Source organism: Acanthamoeba castellanii (assembly GCF_000313135.1).
Source record: "Acanthamoeba castellanii str. Neff unplaced genomic scaffold scf7180000084775, whole genome shotgun sequence".
NCBI lineage: Eukaryota > Discosea > Longamoebia > Acanthamoebidae > Acanthamoeba > Acanthamoeba castellanii.
This window is the reverse complement of record NW_004457271.1, coordinates 122903-135112: the sequence shown is the minus strand read 5'-3', so window position 1 is coordinate 135112 and position 12210 is coordinate 122903. Positions and strand designations below refer to the sequence as shown.

Here is a 12210-nt window from a genome sequence, read left to right as displayed (position 1 = left end):
CGATGCCATAGGCCTGCGAGTAGCAAGAGGCAGAACAAGAAGATCAATTAATCAAAAAAATCACCAGGCAACGGCCATCCAAAGAAGCCCTTGCATGCGTTGAGGTGATTTGCGACTACTCGTCCACGCTCGTCAAATCGCGCATAAAGAAGATAGAAGAATATAGAGGCACGTACTCCCTTGCCGAGCTTCTGGCCAACTTCGTATCTCTTCAGCACATGGCGATCAACTTCCTCGCTTTCGTCGGCTCCGCTCATCTGCACGCGCCACCCAACCATACGTAAGCTGCTGCAAAGGCCACAGTACTCACTCAAGCCCCTGATTCATCTTCTAAACCCCAGGGTTCGGGGTTCTGCCTTCGTTCTTTTGGTTCGCAAAAACGAAGATGACGAAGATGATGAAGAGGCAATACCTTGTGTGGATGTGGTTAGTAGTCTGGTGTCTGGGTGGTTGGGCCGCGCCAAGGCTCTTCTCTTTACTCTCTGGGTTTGAACCCAACAACAGGCCACCTCGTGGTTTTGTTCGGCGCCCGCCAACGCAATTTGTGGCCTTGACAAACACCGACGGCGGTCTCCTTGGCAGCCAACCCAACCACACGGCAGTGGCGCGGAGAAAAGAGACAGCGCGAGGAAGAAGAAGCAATGTATGACGCTCGTCAGCTGATGAATTGAACGCGAACGGGCGGTGTGAGAGTTGGTCAGATGGCGGCAGTCAGGTACCTCATGTTGCCACAGCGCAAGCTGAATCGACATGTCGCCCGCGGAGCCGTGCGAAGGTCGGAGTTCGCTGGCCTTGCTGGCGAGCGTGGTGAGCACTTCAACCTCCTTGGAGAGGCTGTCGTCACCCACCTGCTCCATCTCCCTCTCAAAGTGGTCCAGGAACGCCGCAAATCTAGCATTCCAGTCCAAGGCCTTGTCGCCGCTGGCCGTCGCGGCAGTCGCCGGCGGGAGGGTGTCGGCGGGCGCGGCATTGGCCGGAGCGGATCCGAAGGAGAACGAGGCGGGCGATGGTGCGAAGGCAGAAGTGACCGGAGCGGGCGGGCCGAACAGGAATGAAGGGGTGGAGGAGGCCTGGAATGCGAATGGCGCCGATGGGGCGGTGTACGTGGTCGGCGGCGTTGGCGTTTGGTTGCGCTTGTCGGCGATCCACTCCCGCACGAGCTGCACGTATCGGGCAAGGAGTACGCCCTTGCGCGTGCTTTTCACCGCAGCCCGACCGGCTGTCGAGTTGAGCGTGGCCCAGCGGCTAGACGTCTTCGTCGCGCCGCTCCGCTCGGAATAGCTGATGGTGAAGAGCATCATGTCGCCGGTGCTGTTGCCGCTTGGATGGTCGTCGATCATCTCGTCCGCGCCTTCGTTGATGGTGTCGTCCGATGGCTGCTTCCGTTTAAGTTCCTTGCCGCCGCCAAAGCTGAGCTTCCGCCGAAGCTTGAGGAGAATGAGCCCGCCCTTGGTCCCCTCCGCGGTACTGGTGGAAGGAAACAGCGAACTGACGTGCATCACCGTCCGCAAGTCCTTCCGCGGCGTGCTGTCGCCCGACCCAAACACCTCTACGACGTCGAACGCCATGGAGTCGAGTTGGAAGTGAAGATCGAACAGCAGTGGGTTAACCATGTTGTCGAAGCCCTGGATTACCATTCGATTACGTGAGTCGTGCACGAAGATGAGCAGAGGAGGAATGGACGGGGGTGGGGGTGAGCACCTCGTTCATTCTCGCCTTGAACTCGGGCACGCTGTGCACGGCAAAGTAGTTGGCGCCTCTCACCTTCACAATCTCTTCGATCAGCTCAGAATTGAAGTCTACACCAACACCGATGAACGTCGTAAAGAGCTGCATACAACGATGAATGGAGCTATAGTCAGCAAGCCGGAACAGAGCGGGGGCCAAGAGGTACTGTACTGTACCCCGATGCCTGCGCTCGTTTGGATCATGTGCCTCAGGCCTTGGCCGCTCAAGTCCGAGTGTGTGGGCTGAGCATCGGTCAAAAACACTATACGATTCTCGTGTGTGTCTGTACGCGCGTACGATACGGGTTAGCTATCGTCGTATGAGGCCAGCAGAGCACGAGTACGTACCAATGGGGCGAATATGTGGCATCACGAGCTCGATGGACTGTTGCATTCCCTGTTTCATGTCCGTGCCTCCACATGCGCTCACGCCTGTCATGAGCCTTTGCTTCAGCTGGCCTGGTGAGGGAAAATCGTGCCAACCAAAGGCACGATAAGGTTCGTGGTCAATGAATGTTGCTTGCACGGAGCGGCGGGGTGGTTACCGATGTCCTTCTGGAGAATCGGAGAGACTTGCTCGAACACTTGAGCTGCATGAGGCAGTCAACAAGGCATTGAGTGTGTAAGCGCAGAGTAATTGAGAGACCGCACATGGGAAAGGAGACGGTACATCGGTGGTCAAATAACACGATGCCCAGCTTGTCGTCCGGCTTGAGTTGATCAAGGAGCGTGAGGATTGCCTCCTTGGCGATCTCGATCTTGGGCTTGCCAGCGCAGTCTATATCGAAGGTACAGCCCATCGAGCCTGATATGCTGCACACACGTTTGCGTAAACAAGACGTGGTGCCTGCATTTGCGGAAGTGTGAGGGGTCACGTACTCGAGAGTGATGACCAAGTTGAGCGGTTTACGAGGAAATTGAGAAGCCTTGAGGTTCGACGTGAGCCCACGCTGAGGAAGAGCTCGTCCTCCATCGTGATCGGGTGTCGACTCTGGAAATCGGTGTACGTTGGCGCGAAGAGCTCGGCTTCTGCCTTGTCACCTGCCGCGTTGGCAGACAGCGCAGACGAAGTTGCAGGATCGCCGTCGCTGGCGTCAGTCTTGAACGAGTACTCCGCAAAGAGGCCCTCACAGGTGAGGTCTGAAGCAGAGGGAACAACCCCGAGCTCTATCTTCTTCCGGAAGTTCACGCAGTCCTTCGATCCACCAACAGAGAACCTGCGATGGCCGCGGTGTGTCAAACCTACAGCCCCACGAGCGCGTGCTGTTAGCAGTAGTGGGACGGTGCCGTACCCCAAGGAGATTTCAGGTGGGCAGAGTGCTGGCGCTTCTACGAATGCTAGACTTCGATCACTGCAAGATCACCACGTAGCCGGCGGGCGGCGATGTTGGTTAGTGCGGGCACTCAAACGTGTCGCGGGTGAGCGAGCGGTGGTGGTACCCGGTAAGCCTTCGAGCGAAAAAGAGGAAAGGCTTCTCGAAATTGTAGTTCGACCTCGCAGACACGGGCCAGTAGGGCACACCCGGTACTTTGACCGGGGTACGACTGCGCACACGCAAGTCGGCCTTGAAGCCGCACACGGCCACGAGCAGAGACTCGCCTGCGCTATCTCGCACAAGCTTGTACCACGACCTGGCGCCCTTGGTCGTCTCCTGCTCACAATCAGTGCATACAAGCCCCGCCTATTGTAAACATCACGCCACAGCGGCCACAACGCAGTGGCAGCGCGCACCTTTTGGCTGGCGTCAAACGCGATGATGACCCCGCTGGCGTCCACCCTGATGATGGGAATAAGCACGATGAGCTCAATCATCAACCCTACTGCACGTTGTTTCCGGTAGAGTAGATGAAAGCACGCACAGCGACTCCCTCACAGCCTCGGGGCTTGGCGGGCAATCCCACACCTCGAAGCACAGCGCGCCTATGGTGGTGTAGAACTGCAAGTCTCGCGGCTGGCTGGTCATGGTGGCTGTAGGCAAGGGCGAGTCACTCACTCCGCACCCTGGCGAGCAGGAAGAAAGCATGTTGGGGGGGGGGTACGGATATGCTTGCGCTCGAACTCGCCACACAAGTGCCGCATGAGGAAGGTGGACTTGCCCACGGCGGCATCACCCACCAGCACCAGCTTGAAACGTGGGGCTTGCGATCCTGCCTGCATTATGTTCCTGGTCGAAGCGCAGTTCAGCAGGGGCTCACCCCCTCCCACTCGCGAATCTTCGAGAAGCTTGTCTGCGTTGTGGCGCCATTATTCAGTGATTTTTTACCATTTTATTTTTCTCTTCACATTTAATAGATATTTATATATTTATTTTATTGTAGAGCAAAGCATGGAGAGCACGCCTGACCAGGACAAGGGCGCCACAACGCAGGGCTCGCCGAGGCATGTGTTTATCAGTGCCTCTTTTCTGCACAGGGAGTTCAGGGCGGTGCCGCTTGAGGTCATGCAAAGCGCCATCTTCTTCTTTGGCAGCAAGCGTAGCTGGGGTATGTATATAGCGCCGTCGACCCACCCCCTTAGCCATACAACAGGCTCACCTACATCTTCACCCTTGATGAAGTGTTCCCTGAAAACGAGAGGGAGCGGAAGGAGTCGTTGCGGCAGCCAACGCGCTACTACGCGTTCCCCGAAGACTTCAAGCAGCTCATCTTGGAGAAGGAGAAGGCGGGCCTGCTGTACTGGTTGAAGCCAGACCAGGACTACCGCAAGGTGTCCGCCTTCCTCGAGCAGATCGTGGACCCGGTCACAGGCCAACCCTACGCGCCGCTCATACTCGACGACCAGTGGTGGAAGCACACCTACGACCGCTCCATGGCGCGATCGTGCCCCCCGCCCGACTCCTTCCGGGTCATCCACAACTACAAGCTGGGCGACCACGACTATGCTCCGACGATGGAGCTGTTGGTTCAAAGCAACCACAACCTCGTTCCTGTGCTCTCGTGGTCCGACCACGTCAAGAAATAAGGCGTTTTGTGTCCACCATTGTCACATACGGCCTTGGTGCAGGTGACGGCCACCTCCGGGTGCGTTAGACGGGTGCGTTAGGTCGGCGATGTCGATCCCGCCCCTGATCCCGGTGGAGCTGATTTGCGTGATGGAGTCGCTGCGCAAGAGGTGGAACGCCGGATTGCTGGCTGAAGTGGTCCGTCATCAACGCCTGCAGCTCGAGTGTGACCACGTCTCTGCGGCTCCTGGCCAGAACTTGAACTTGATCGCGTGATAGGCGCCGGAGACATGGATTGGCCGCAGCTGCGGGCACTGCCGGTGAATGAAGGCGGTGAATCAGCTTATGCGCCGGTCACCCATCGTGCGTAGCCTCCCAGTCGCACACGTCTAGCCCTTCGGAGTCCATACGATGCGCGGCGTCGAAGGCGCGGCGGCCCAGCTTGCATATCTGTCCGAGTCCCCCCAGCACCACGCAGTTGCAGCGCTCTTCGCGTGGCCTCCTCCACCATGAGCGTGCATGCGGTACACGGGCGAGTACGCCCTGCACACCAACACCGCGAGGTCTTTGAAACGGTGGCCACCGTTTTTGTTCAAACTGTGGATTCGATTTGGCATCGACATACGGCTGCCAGGTTGGAAGCTGCTCAAGCCGACTTCGGCGGTCCACTCGTAAAGCGGCGCAAGCCCGGCGCGAAGGCTTGAGGCAGGGCTTCCGGCTCCCGCAACGCAGCCCACACCGTTTTCGAAGTGCTGAAGCACAGCTCCGCCACACCACACTGTGACCGAAGCATTGGTGAGCGCATGCGGTGCGTGGCGGTGTGTGTGGCCCGTACCTCCCTGAGGGATTACAATGGGGTCGCTCGATGCAAGGCATTCCCCGCTGAGCACAGAGATGGTATGCGAAGGGGCTACGGTGATTGTATCATTAACATGCCCACTGATTGTTATCTGCGCCAAACAAGTTATTAAGGTAACGCAACGACCCAATGTGGCATGTAGTGTCTGCTTGGGGGGGGGGATGGGTGAACATACGGTCACACGGTCTACAGAACCAGGGCTAACTTCAAATGTGCTGGCGAACTTCACCGATCCGCTCTCCACATCTCCAACTGTTATGGTTTCGCTCTCTCCTCCTGTTGTAAGTGTGGAAGGTGGCGAGGTTGAAGTGCAGCCAAAGGAAGAAAAAGATGATGATTCATCAACTCTAACAGATATGTAGAACCTTTGGCTGCTGTTACGGAGTTTATGATTAACCCCTGAGAGAGTCGATAGATTAATCGTGGGGACTGGCTCTGGTTCGGTACAGATATCGCTTGCTTCCTTATCGGGGTCGACTCGATTGGTGACCCTGAGCGCGATGGTGAAGTCGTGTCCCACAGTCACGTGACTGACCGGCTCTGTCAGCACCACCTCATCAACGCCACCATCGAACCGCCGCTAGACAACCCAAGAAAGCGAAGACGAACGGAGGTGAGGGTAGCGCAGAGTGTGCAGTACCAAGAGGAGAACCTGCTTGCACTCGGGCATGCCGACAGGCAGCTCTTACTGACCACCTCCCAGCCATCAGCACGCCCGTTCGCGTTATTAGCTCAGCTGGAAAGTGGTAAGTCGGCAAATATTGGTTGCCCTGGCGAACCCAACAACGACTCCCTGCGGTAGTCACCCCGCCCCCGTACCCAAGTTGTACACTCACATTCCAGAACCAAGAAGAACTACCCTGTCCTAACGTGCGTCCTCACCCATGTCTCCTTATTTCCCTTCAAAGACAGCCTGTCTTGATCATTCATCTTCGGCATTGAGTTCAATTTTTTGACTTCTCACGATTTTTATTATTTCCCCCTACAAAATCCTCGACCACGCAATGCAGAGAAGGAAACAATGTTGCGCGGACAGGCTGCGTTGCTGGCATGGGCTCAGCGGTGTACTGAGGGCTACAAGGGCGTGAACATCACCAACTTCACCAGCTCGTGGAGGGATGGCCTGGCCTTTGCGGCGCTGGTCCACAACCACCACCCGGAATCGTTTGACTACGAGCCCCTCGTCAACGGCGCCGACGCGCTCAAGAGGCTCGAGGTGGCCTTCGAAGCCGCGGGCAAGGCCGGCGTCCCCAACCTGCTCGACCCCGAGGATGTGCTCGTGGGGCCGCAACCCGACCACTTTTCCATCATGACCTACCTCTCCACGTACTACTTGCCCCCTCCCCTCCAATTCATCTTTCATCATCTTCGTATGATCAGGTCACCAGCTTGAGTTGACAAGTAACCCCTCTACACAGGATGTACAAGCACTTCCGCGCGGGGCCGACAGCACCGCGCCCGGCCGCGGCCGTGAGCAAGCCGTACGACGCCGGAGAGAAGCGCGGCAGCGTCCGTTCGTACGGCGAGGGCGATCAGAGCGAGGAGGAGTTCAGGAAGCAGCGCGAACGCGAGATCGAGGAGAAGAAGAGGAAGCTGCTCGAGATGGAGCGCGAGAAGGAGCGCGAACGCGAGCGTCAGCGCCAGCGCGAGAAGGAGAAGAAAGAGATGGAGCGCGAGCGCGAGCGACTCGAGCGGGAGCGCAAGGATCGCGACATCCGCGAGCGCGAGCGCATCGAGAAGGAGAAGCAGGCCAACACCAAGGCCAGGGCCACCGCCGCCAGCGCCAGCCCCGTCAAGGCCGCCGCCGCGCCTGTGTCGTCGGCCGAGGCCAAGAAGAGGGAGGAGAGGCGCAGGAGGAAGGAGGAGCTCGAGCGCCAGATCGCGGAGACCAAGCGCACCATCGAAAAGCTGGCGCGCATCAAGGAGGAGAGGCGCGCGCAGGTCGAGGAGGAGGACGAGATCGAGAAGGAGGAGGCCCAGCGGCGCTCGGTGGAGCGCAAGCGTCTGAGGGAGGAGATTGAGAAGCGGTGGAACGAGGAGGACCAGGAGTTTGCGCGCGAGCGGAAGAGGCGCGAGGACATCCGCAAGAAGCGGGACCACAAGCGCAAGCTCGAGGAGGAGCGATTCCTCGAGTGGGACGACAAGATGAAGCAGGCCGAGGAGGAGAAGGAGCGCAAGCTCAAGGCCGAGCAGGAGCAGGGCAACAACCTCAGCGGCGAGCGCGACACCGGCAGCCGCACGCGTCGCACCAGCCGCAACATCCGCGAGGCCCTCCGTGAGCGTCGCGGCACCACCGCCGAGCCCCCCGCCTCTGGCAGCACCAGCGCGCGCGGCCGCGGCGGCAGCACCAACGAGACCACCGACACCGCCGCCGCCGAGGAGAAGCGCAAGGAGGACGAGCGCATCGCGCGCGAGAAGGAGGAGGCCCAGGAGAAGGAGAGGGAGCGCGAACGGAGCGAGAAGGAGGCCAAGGAGCGGGCCAGCTCTCGCGGCAGCAGCGGCCGTGGCGGCGGCAGCGGCGGCGACAGCTCGGCCGACGACCTCGAGGCGGCCCGGGCCAAGCGACGAGCGGAGAGGGAGAAGCAGCTCGAGGAGGAGCGACAGAAGCTCAAGGCCGCCGCGGAGGGCTCGAGCGCCGGCGGCGCTGGCGACAGCGTCGAGGAGAGGCGCAGGGCCAGGGAGGAGAAGAGGAAGCAGATGGAGGAGGAGTGGGCCAGGGAGGAGGCCGAGCGCCAGCGCGTGAGGGAGGAGAGGAGGCGCCAGAGGGAAGAGAGGGCCTAAGCCTGCCCACACCCGCGCGCGTGTGCACCACTTTGCCATCATCTACTCTTTTTGTTGTACAACATCTACAACCACACTTTTTATTTGCAAATCTTTGGAGCTCCATTCCACTCAGTTCTCTTGGCGTCGACTGAAATTTGAGTTCGGGGTGGCGGTAGTAACGGAGGCTCGACACAAGAGGAGACAACGAGCTGCGCGACGACGCCACAGGAACTGGATTTTTGATAAATCCACTTTTTCCCTTCCCCTTTTACAAGAAAAGAACCCACCTCGCCTTGCGGCAGGCCCTTGGACACGCTCGGGCTCGAGTTGCACCCTTCTCTTTCCCTCATCTGCGTTGGTAACACCCCCCCCCCGTCGCTTTCGCTTTAAATCTTCTTCGTTCTTCCCATCTGTCTACCTTCTGCTTCGTTATGTTGGCCTTTTGCCCCCCCCCACCTTCGTTTTCGCTTTCTGCGCCCAAGTGCGCTCCTACTCCTTCGCGAAGCACAACCTTGTCCGTTGGGCGGGACCTCCGCAAGCCGAGGCTTTGCGAACTCACACTCTTATTTTATGCCCCACCACACAGAGGACGCACAAAACGAGCAAGCGCAACAGAGTAGAGAACTGAACAGAACTGAACAGAACACAGCCGAGGCAGTAAACGTCAGTACCGAGTAGAACACAAAGCTTGATCAACAAAAGATGGAGAAGCGTATTCTGCTGTTGTGCAAGGACAGGAACGCGAAGATCATGACCATCCTCGGCGATCAGGACCCGAGCGAGGTGATGGAGTTCCAGACCACCATACAAATGGTCCAGGTCGTTGTCAACCGCCTCCTCGTCTCTGGCGGGAAGAAGCAGGTACCCACTCGCCCTTCTTTGTGCGTGTGCGTGTGCGTGTGCGTGTGCGTGTGCGTGTGCGTGTGCGTGTGCGTGTGCGTGTGCGTGTGCGTGTGCAGTGACTCACCGTCGACGAATGTCTTTCCGAACAGATTTTGATCGACGTCCCATTGCTGGACAAGATCTACACCATCCTGGGGCAGTACGAGGAGCTGCTGGAACAGTACATCGCCTCCGGCCGCCTGCGCAGATTGCTCAACAGCAACCGCATGCGACGAAAGCTCGAGAAAATCAATTCGGACCTGCACGTACGTCGTCATCGTTGTCGTCGCCCTCGGGCTCTCCCCCGCATCGATATGTCGTCCATCGTGGTGGTGGTGTCCAGTGCCAAATGAGCGTCGTGGCTGACAACGCCGCGTTTGCGTCGTGCAGGTCCACCTGAAGGAGTTTGTGGAAACGCTCAAAGAAATGAACGCCAAGCAGAGCATCCCCTCCTCGGGATCCAGGTCAAGAGAGGACGCCTCCGTCACCGAACTCGAAGACAGAGTCACATCAAGTAATTCACCCACTTCTTGATCTCGTCGTCTTTCTCCCAACTAACCACACACACACACACGCACACACGCACACACAACGCACGCGCACGCACACAGGCGGGTCGATCAGTGCGCGGAAAAAGGAGAAGAGCGACAAGCGAGAGATCAAGAAATCAAAGGAGAAGGCGGACGGTGCCAAGGGCCAAGGGAAGAAGGACGATGGAAATGACAAGAAGAAGAACAAGAAGAACAAGGAGGACCGGGACAAGAAGAAGGAGAAGAAGGTCAAGAAGGACAAGTCGCCGAAGAAGTCCGGGACTGGCGTCACCAGTACTGGTGGCGCAGCTGCCGGTGATGACAAAGAGAAGCGGGAGGCCTCCGAAAAGCGAACTGGTGCGCAAGTGTGTTTGTGTGTGTGTGTTGCATGCGTTAACCTGCAATGAGTGTTGTCGGTGGGGAGCAGGAGATGTCATCTCGTCTGAGATGTCGGCGTCGCGCAAGAAGTACACGTCGATCGTGGATGTGGCCGGTAAGGAACTGGCCGAGGAGCACCAGCACCTGAGGCATCTCTCCAACGAGATGATTTCCGACCCCGAGGGCAAGGACTTCTGGCTCAAGCTTTTCGGCGCCGAGGTGCCCTCCCCCTCCCTCTTTCTCTCTCTCTCTCTCGTGCAGGCACTTAGCGGGCCTCTCTGCGCATGTGCGTGTTGTGTGTGTGCGTGCGTGTTGTGTGTTGTGTGTTGTGTGTGTAGGCGTTTTACGTCAAATGGGACGAATTCATCGAAGAGCTGTCGAAGGCGCTCGGTGTGAGCATTTCCAAGGACGATCAGGCGCTCATGAAGCACGTTCTCGGTACGCGTTCTTTACTTTGCATCACCTCCGCGTCCGTCCATACAACCGCTGCTGCGGCATGCATGGCGTGGGCGCCGGCTGATTGCACCAATTGCTGGTGTTTGGTGTACAGACAATTCGGGGACCGGCCACATCAACATGTACAAGTGGTCGGAGTTCCTTAAGGGCTTCGGCCCGCTCACCAACGTCGTCAACAACGTACACACCACCACCAACGCCAACGCCAGCGCTTGCACAACACCGACACTCGCTGACGCGGCCCTCTTGCGGGACTCACACTGCCGCGTGCAGGTGCGGAACATTCTCACGGCGCCGTGGTTCCACGGGTTCCTCACATCGCGCGAGGCCGAGCTGCTGCTGGAGGACCAGCCCATTGGCACCTTCCTCATCCGATTCAGCCGCTCGTCCGGCGGCTCCTTTGCGCTGGCCTTCGTCCAGGAGCACCGCAAGATTCTTCACATTCTCAGTACGCATACCACCGCACGCCCGCCGCCACGGTTCGAATCCAATGCTCATCATTGATCTGGGCTGGGCTCTCTTTTCTTGTCAACCGCGCAGTCCAGAGCTGTATGCCCGAAGGATTCAAGATCGACGAAGAGGAGGGCGACAAGAGCAAATACTTCGAGTCCCTGCAGGACATCGTCGATCACTACAGCATCTTCCTCCAGCACTCCTTTACCTCCGAACTTCCGAGAGAAAGGTTCGTTGCTGATCCGTGTGCGTGTGCGTGTTCGTGTGCATGTGTGCGTGTCGTGCTCTCTTTTTGTGCTCATTCTTGTGATCACAGTTGGTTCCACGGTGACGTGTCCCCTCCGGAGGCCATCGAGTTGCTGCAGGGCCACCCCGAAGGCACCTTCCTCATTCGGTTCAGGTACGCTCTTCCCCCCCCCTCCCCTTCAACCATTGCGCGTTCGTGTTGTGGCTCGCTGACGAGTACGTGCATGTGCGATCGAAATACGTTACAGTTCGCAGCCGGGCTGCTTTGCCGCGTCGTTCATGGCGTCGCACAGCGAAGTAAGGCACGCCCTCATCCAGGGCCTGCCGCAGGGCGGATTCCTGTTCGCGGGCGAGAAGGAGACCTTCCCCAACCTCACCACCCTCATCGAAGCCTACTCGCCCACCTTGCGGTACGACACATGCACGCGCACGCGCGCGCGCACACAAACCGCACACGCTAAATGAAATGATGCTCTACGCACGCCTCAGGTTCGCGCTACCCAACAACGAGACGGACGTGGCGCCGATCCTGAAGAAGTACCTCGAGTCCAAGAAGGCCATGAAGGAGGCCGAGGACCGGGGACCCATTCCCAACCACTACTCCGCCGTCGACACCGAGACCTTCAAGAAGGTCCTCGGCGGGCGCAAGTGAGCCACTGGGCCTGCCCGCCAGTCGAACTTCATTTTCATCTCACACAAAAAACAAAACACTTGACACAACGCCACACATACACACGAGAGGCCGGCGCTATCATCTGCTGATGAGGTCAAGCAGCCGGCTCCTGGTCGTGTTGGTGTTGTTTCTGGTTTGCTTCGGGGGTTCGCTTCTTGAGGCCTCCTCGCTCGACAGGGGCGAAGCTTGTGTGGACTCACCCACTTGCTTCCGGCCGGCCGACGACGTCGAACCGGGGCAGACCACGGCAGCCAGAAGTCGGAAACCGCCACACGCCGCAACCACCACTCCGCGAGTCGAA

The 12210-nt window shown here is 58.6% G+C and overlaps 4 protein-coding genes and 1 pseudogene across 4 annotated transcripts; 3 read left to right on the top strand and 2 right to left on the bottom strand.

The window, feature by feature from the left end:
- ACA1_400270 overlaps nucleotides 1-2922 on the bottom strand; it is a 3521-nt pseudogene extending 599 nt beyond the window's left edge.
- A 196-nt stretch (nucleotides 2923-3118) lies between these two features.
- ACA1_400260 (ranlike small GTPase) lies at nucleotides 3119-3885 on the bottom strand (the record flags this gene model as incomplete). Its single annotated transcript, XM_004333926.1, has 4 exons — nucleotides 3119-3379; nucleotides 3460-3505; nucleotides 3588-3696; nucleotides 3768-3885. The coding sequence occupies 4 exons, from the start codon at nucleotides 3883-3885 to the stop codon at nucleotides 3119-3121; spliced, it is 534 nt and encodes a 177-aa protein (XP_004333974.1).
- Nucleotides 3886-4054: 169 nt separating this feature from the next.
- On the top strand, nucleotides 4055-4689 carry ACA1_400250 (uncharacterized protein; the record flags this gene model as incomplete). The annotated part of the gene is made up of 2 exons (XM_004333925.1): nucleotides 4055-4215; nucleotides 4257-4689. The coding sequence occupies 2 exons, from the start codon at nucleotides 4055-4057 to the stop codon at nucleotides 4687-4689; spliced, it is 594 nt and encodes a 197-aa protein (XP_004333973.1).
- A 1860-nt stretch (nucleotides 4690-6549) lies between these two features.
- On the top strand, nucleotides 6550-8309 carry ACA1_400240 (calponin domain containing protein; the record flags this gene model as incomplete). Its single annotated transcript, XM_004333924.1, has 2 exons — nucleotides 6550-6854; nucleotides 6947-8309. 2 exons carry the CDS (start codon nucleotides 6550-6552, stop codon nucleotides 8307-8309), a joined length of 1668 nt encoding a protein of 555 aa, XP_004333972.1.
- Nucleotides 8310-8993: 684 nt separating this feature from the next.
- On the top strand, nucleotides 8994-11888 carry ACA1_400230 (SH2 domain containing protein; the record flags this gene model as incomplete). Its single annotated transcript, XM_004333923.1, has 12 exons — nucleotides 8994-9152; nucleotides 9284-9439; nucleotides 9564-9677; nucleotides 9811-10060; nucleotides 10131-10300; nucleotides 10420-10519; nucleotides 10632-10717; nucleotides 10811-10985; nucleotides 11078-11219; nucleotides 11307-11390; nucleotides 11530-11646; nucleotides 11726-11888. The coding sequence occupies 12 exons, from the start codon at nucleotides 8994-8996 to the stop codon at nucleotides 11886-11888; spliced, it is 1716 nt and encodes a 571-aa protein (XP_004333971.1).
- Between the last annotated feature and the right edge of the window lie 322 nt (nucleotides 11889-12210).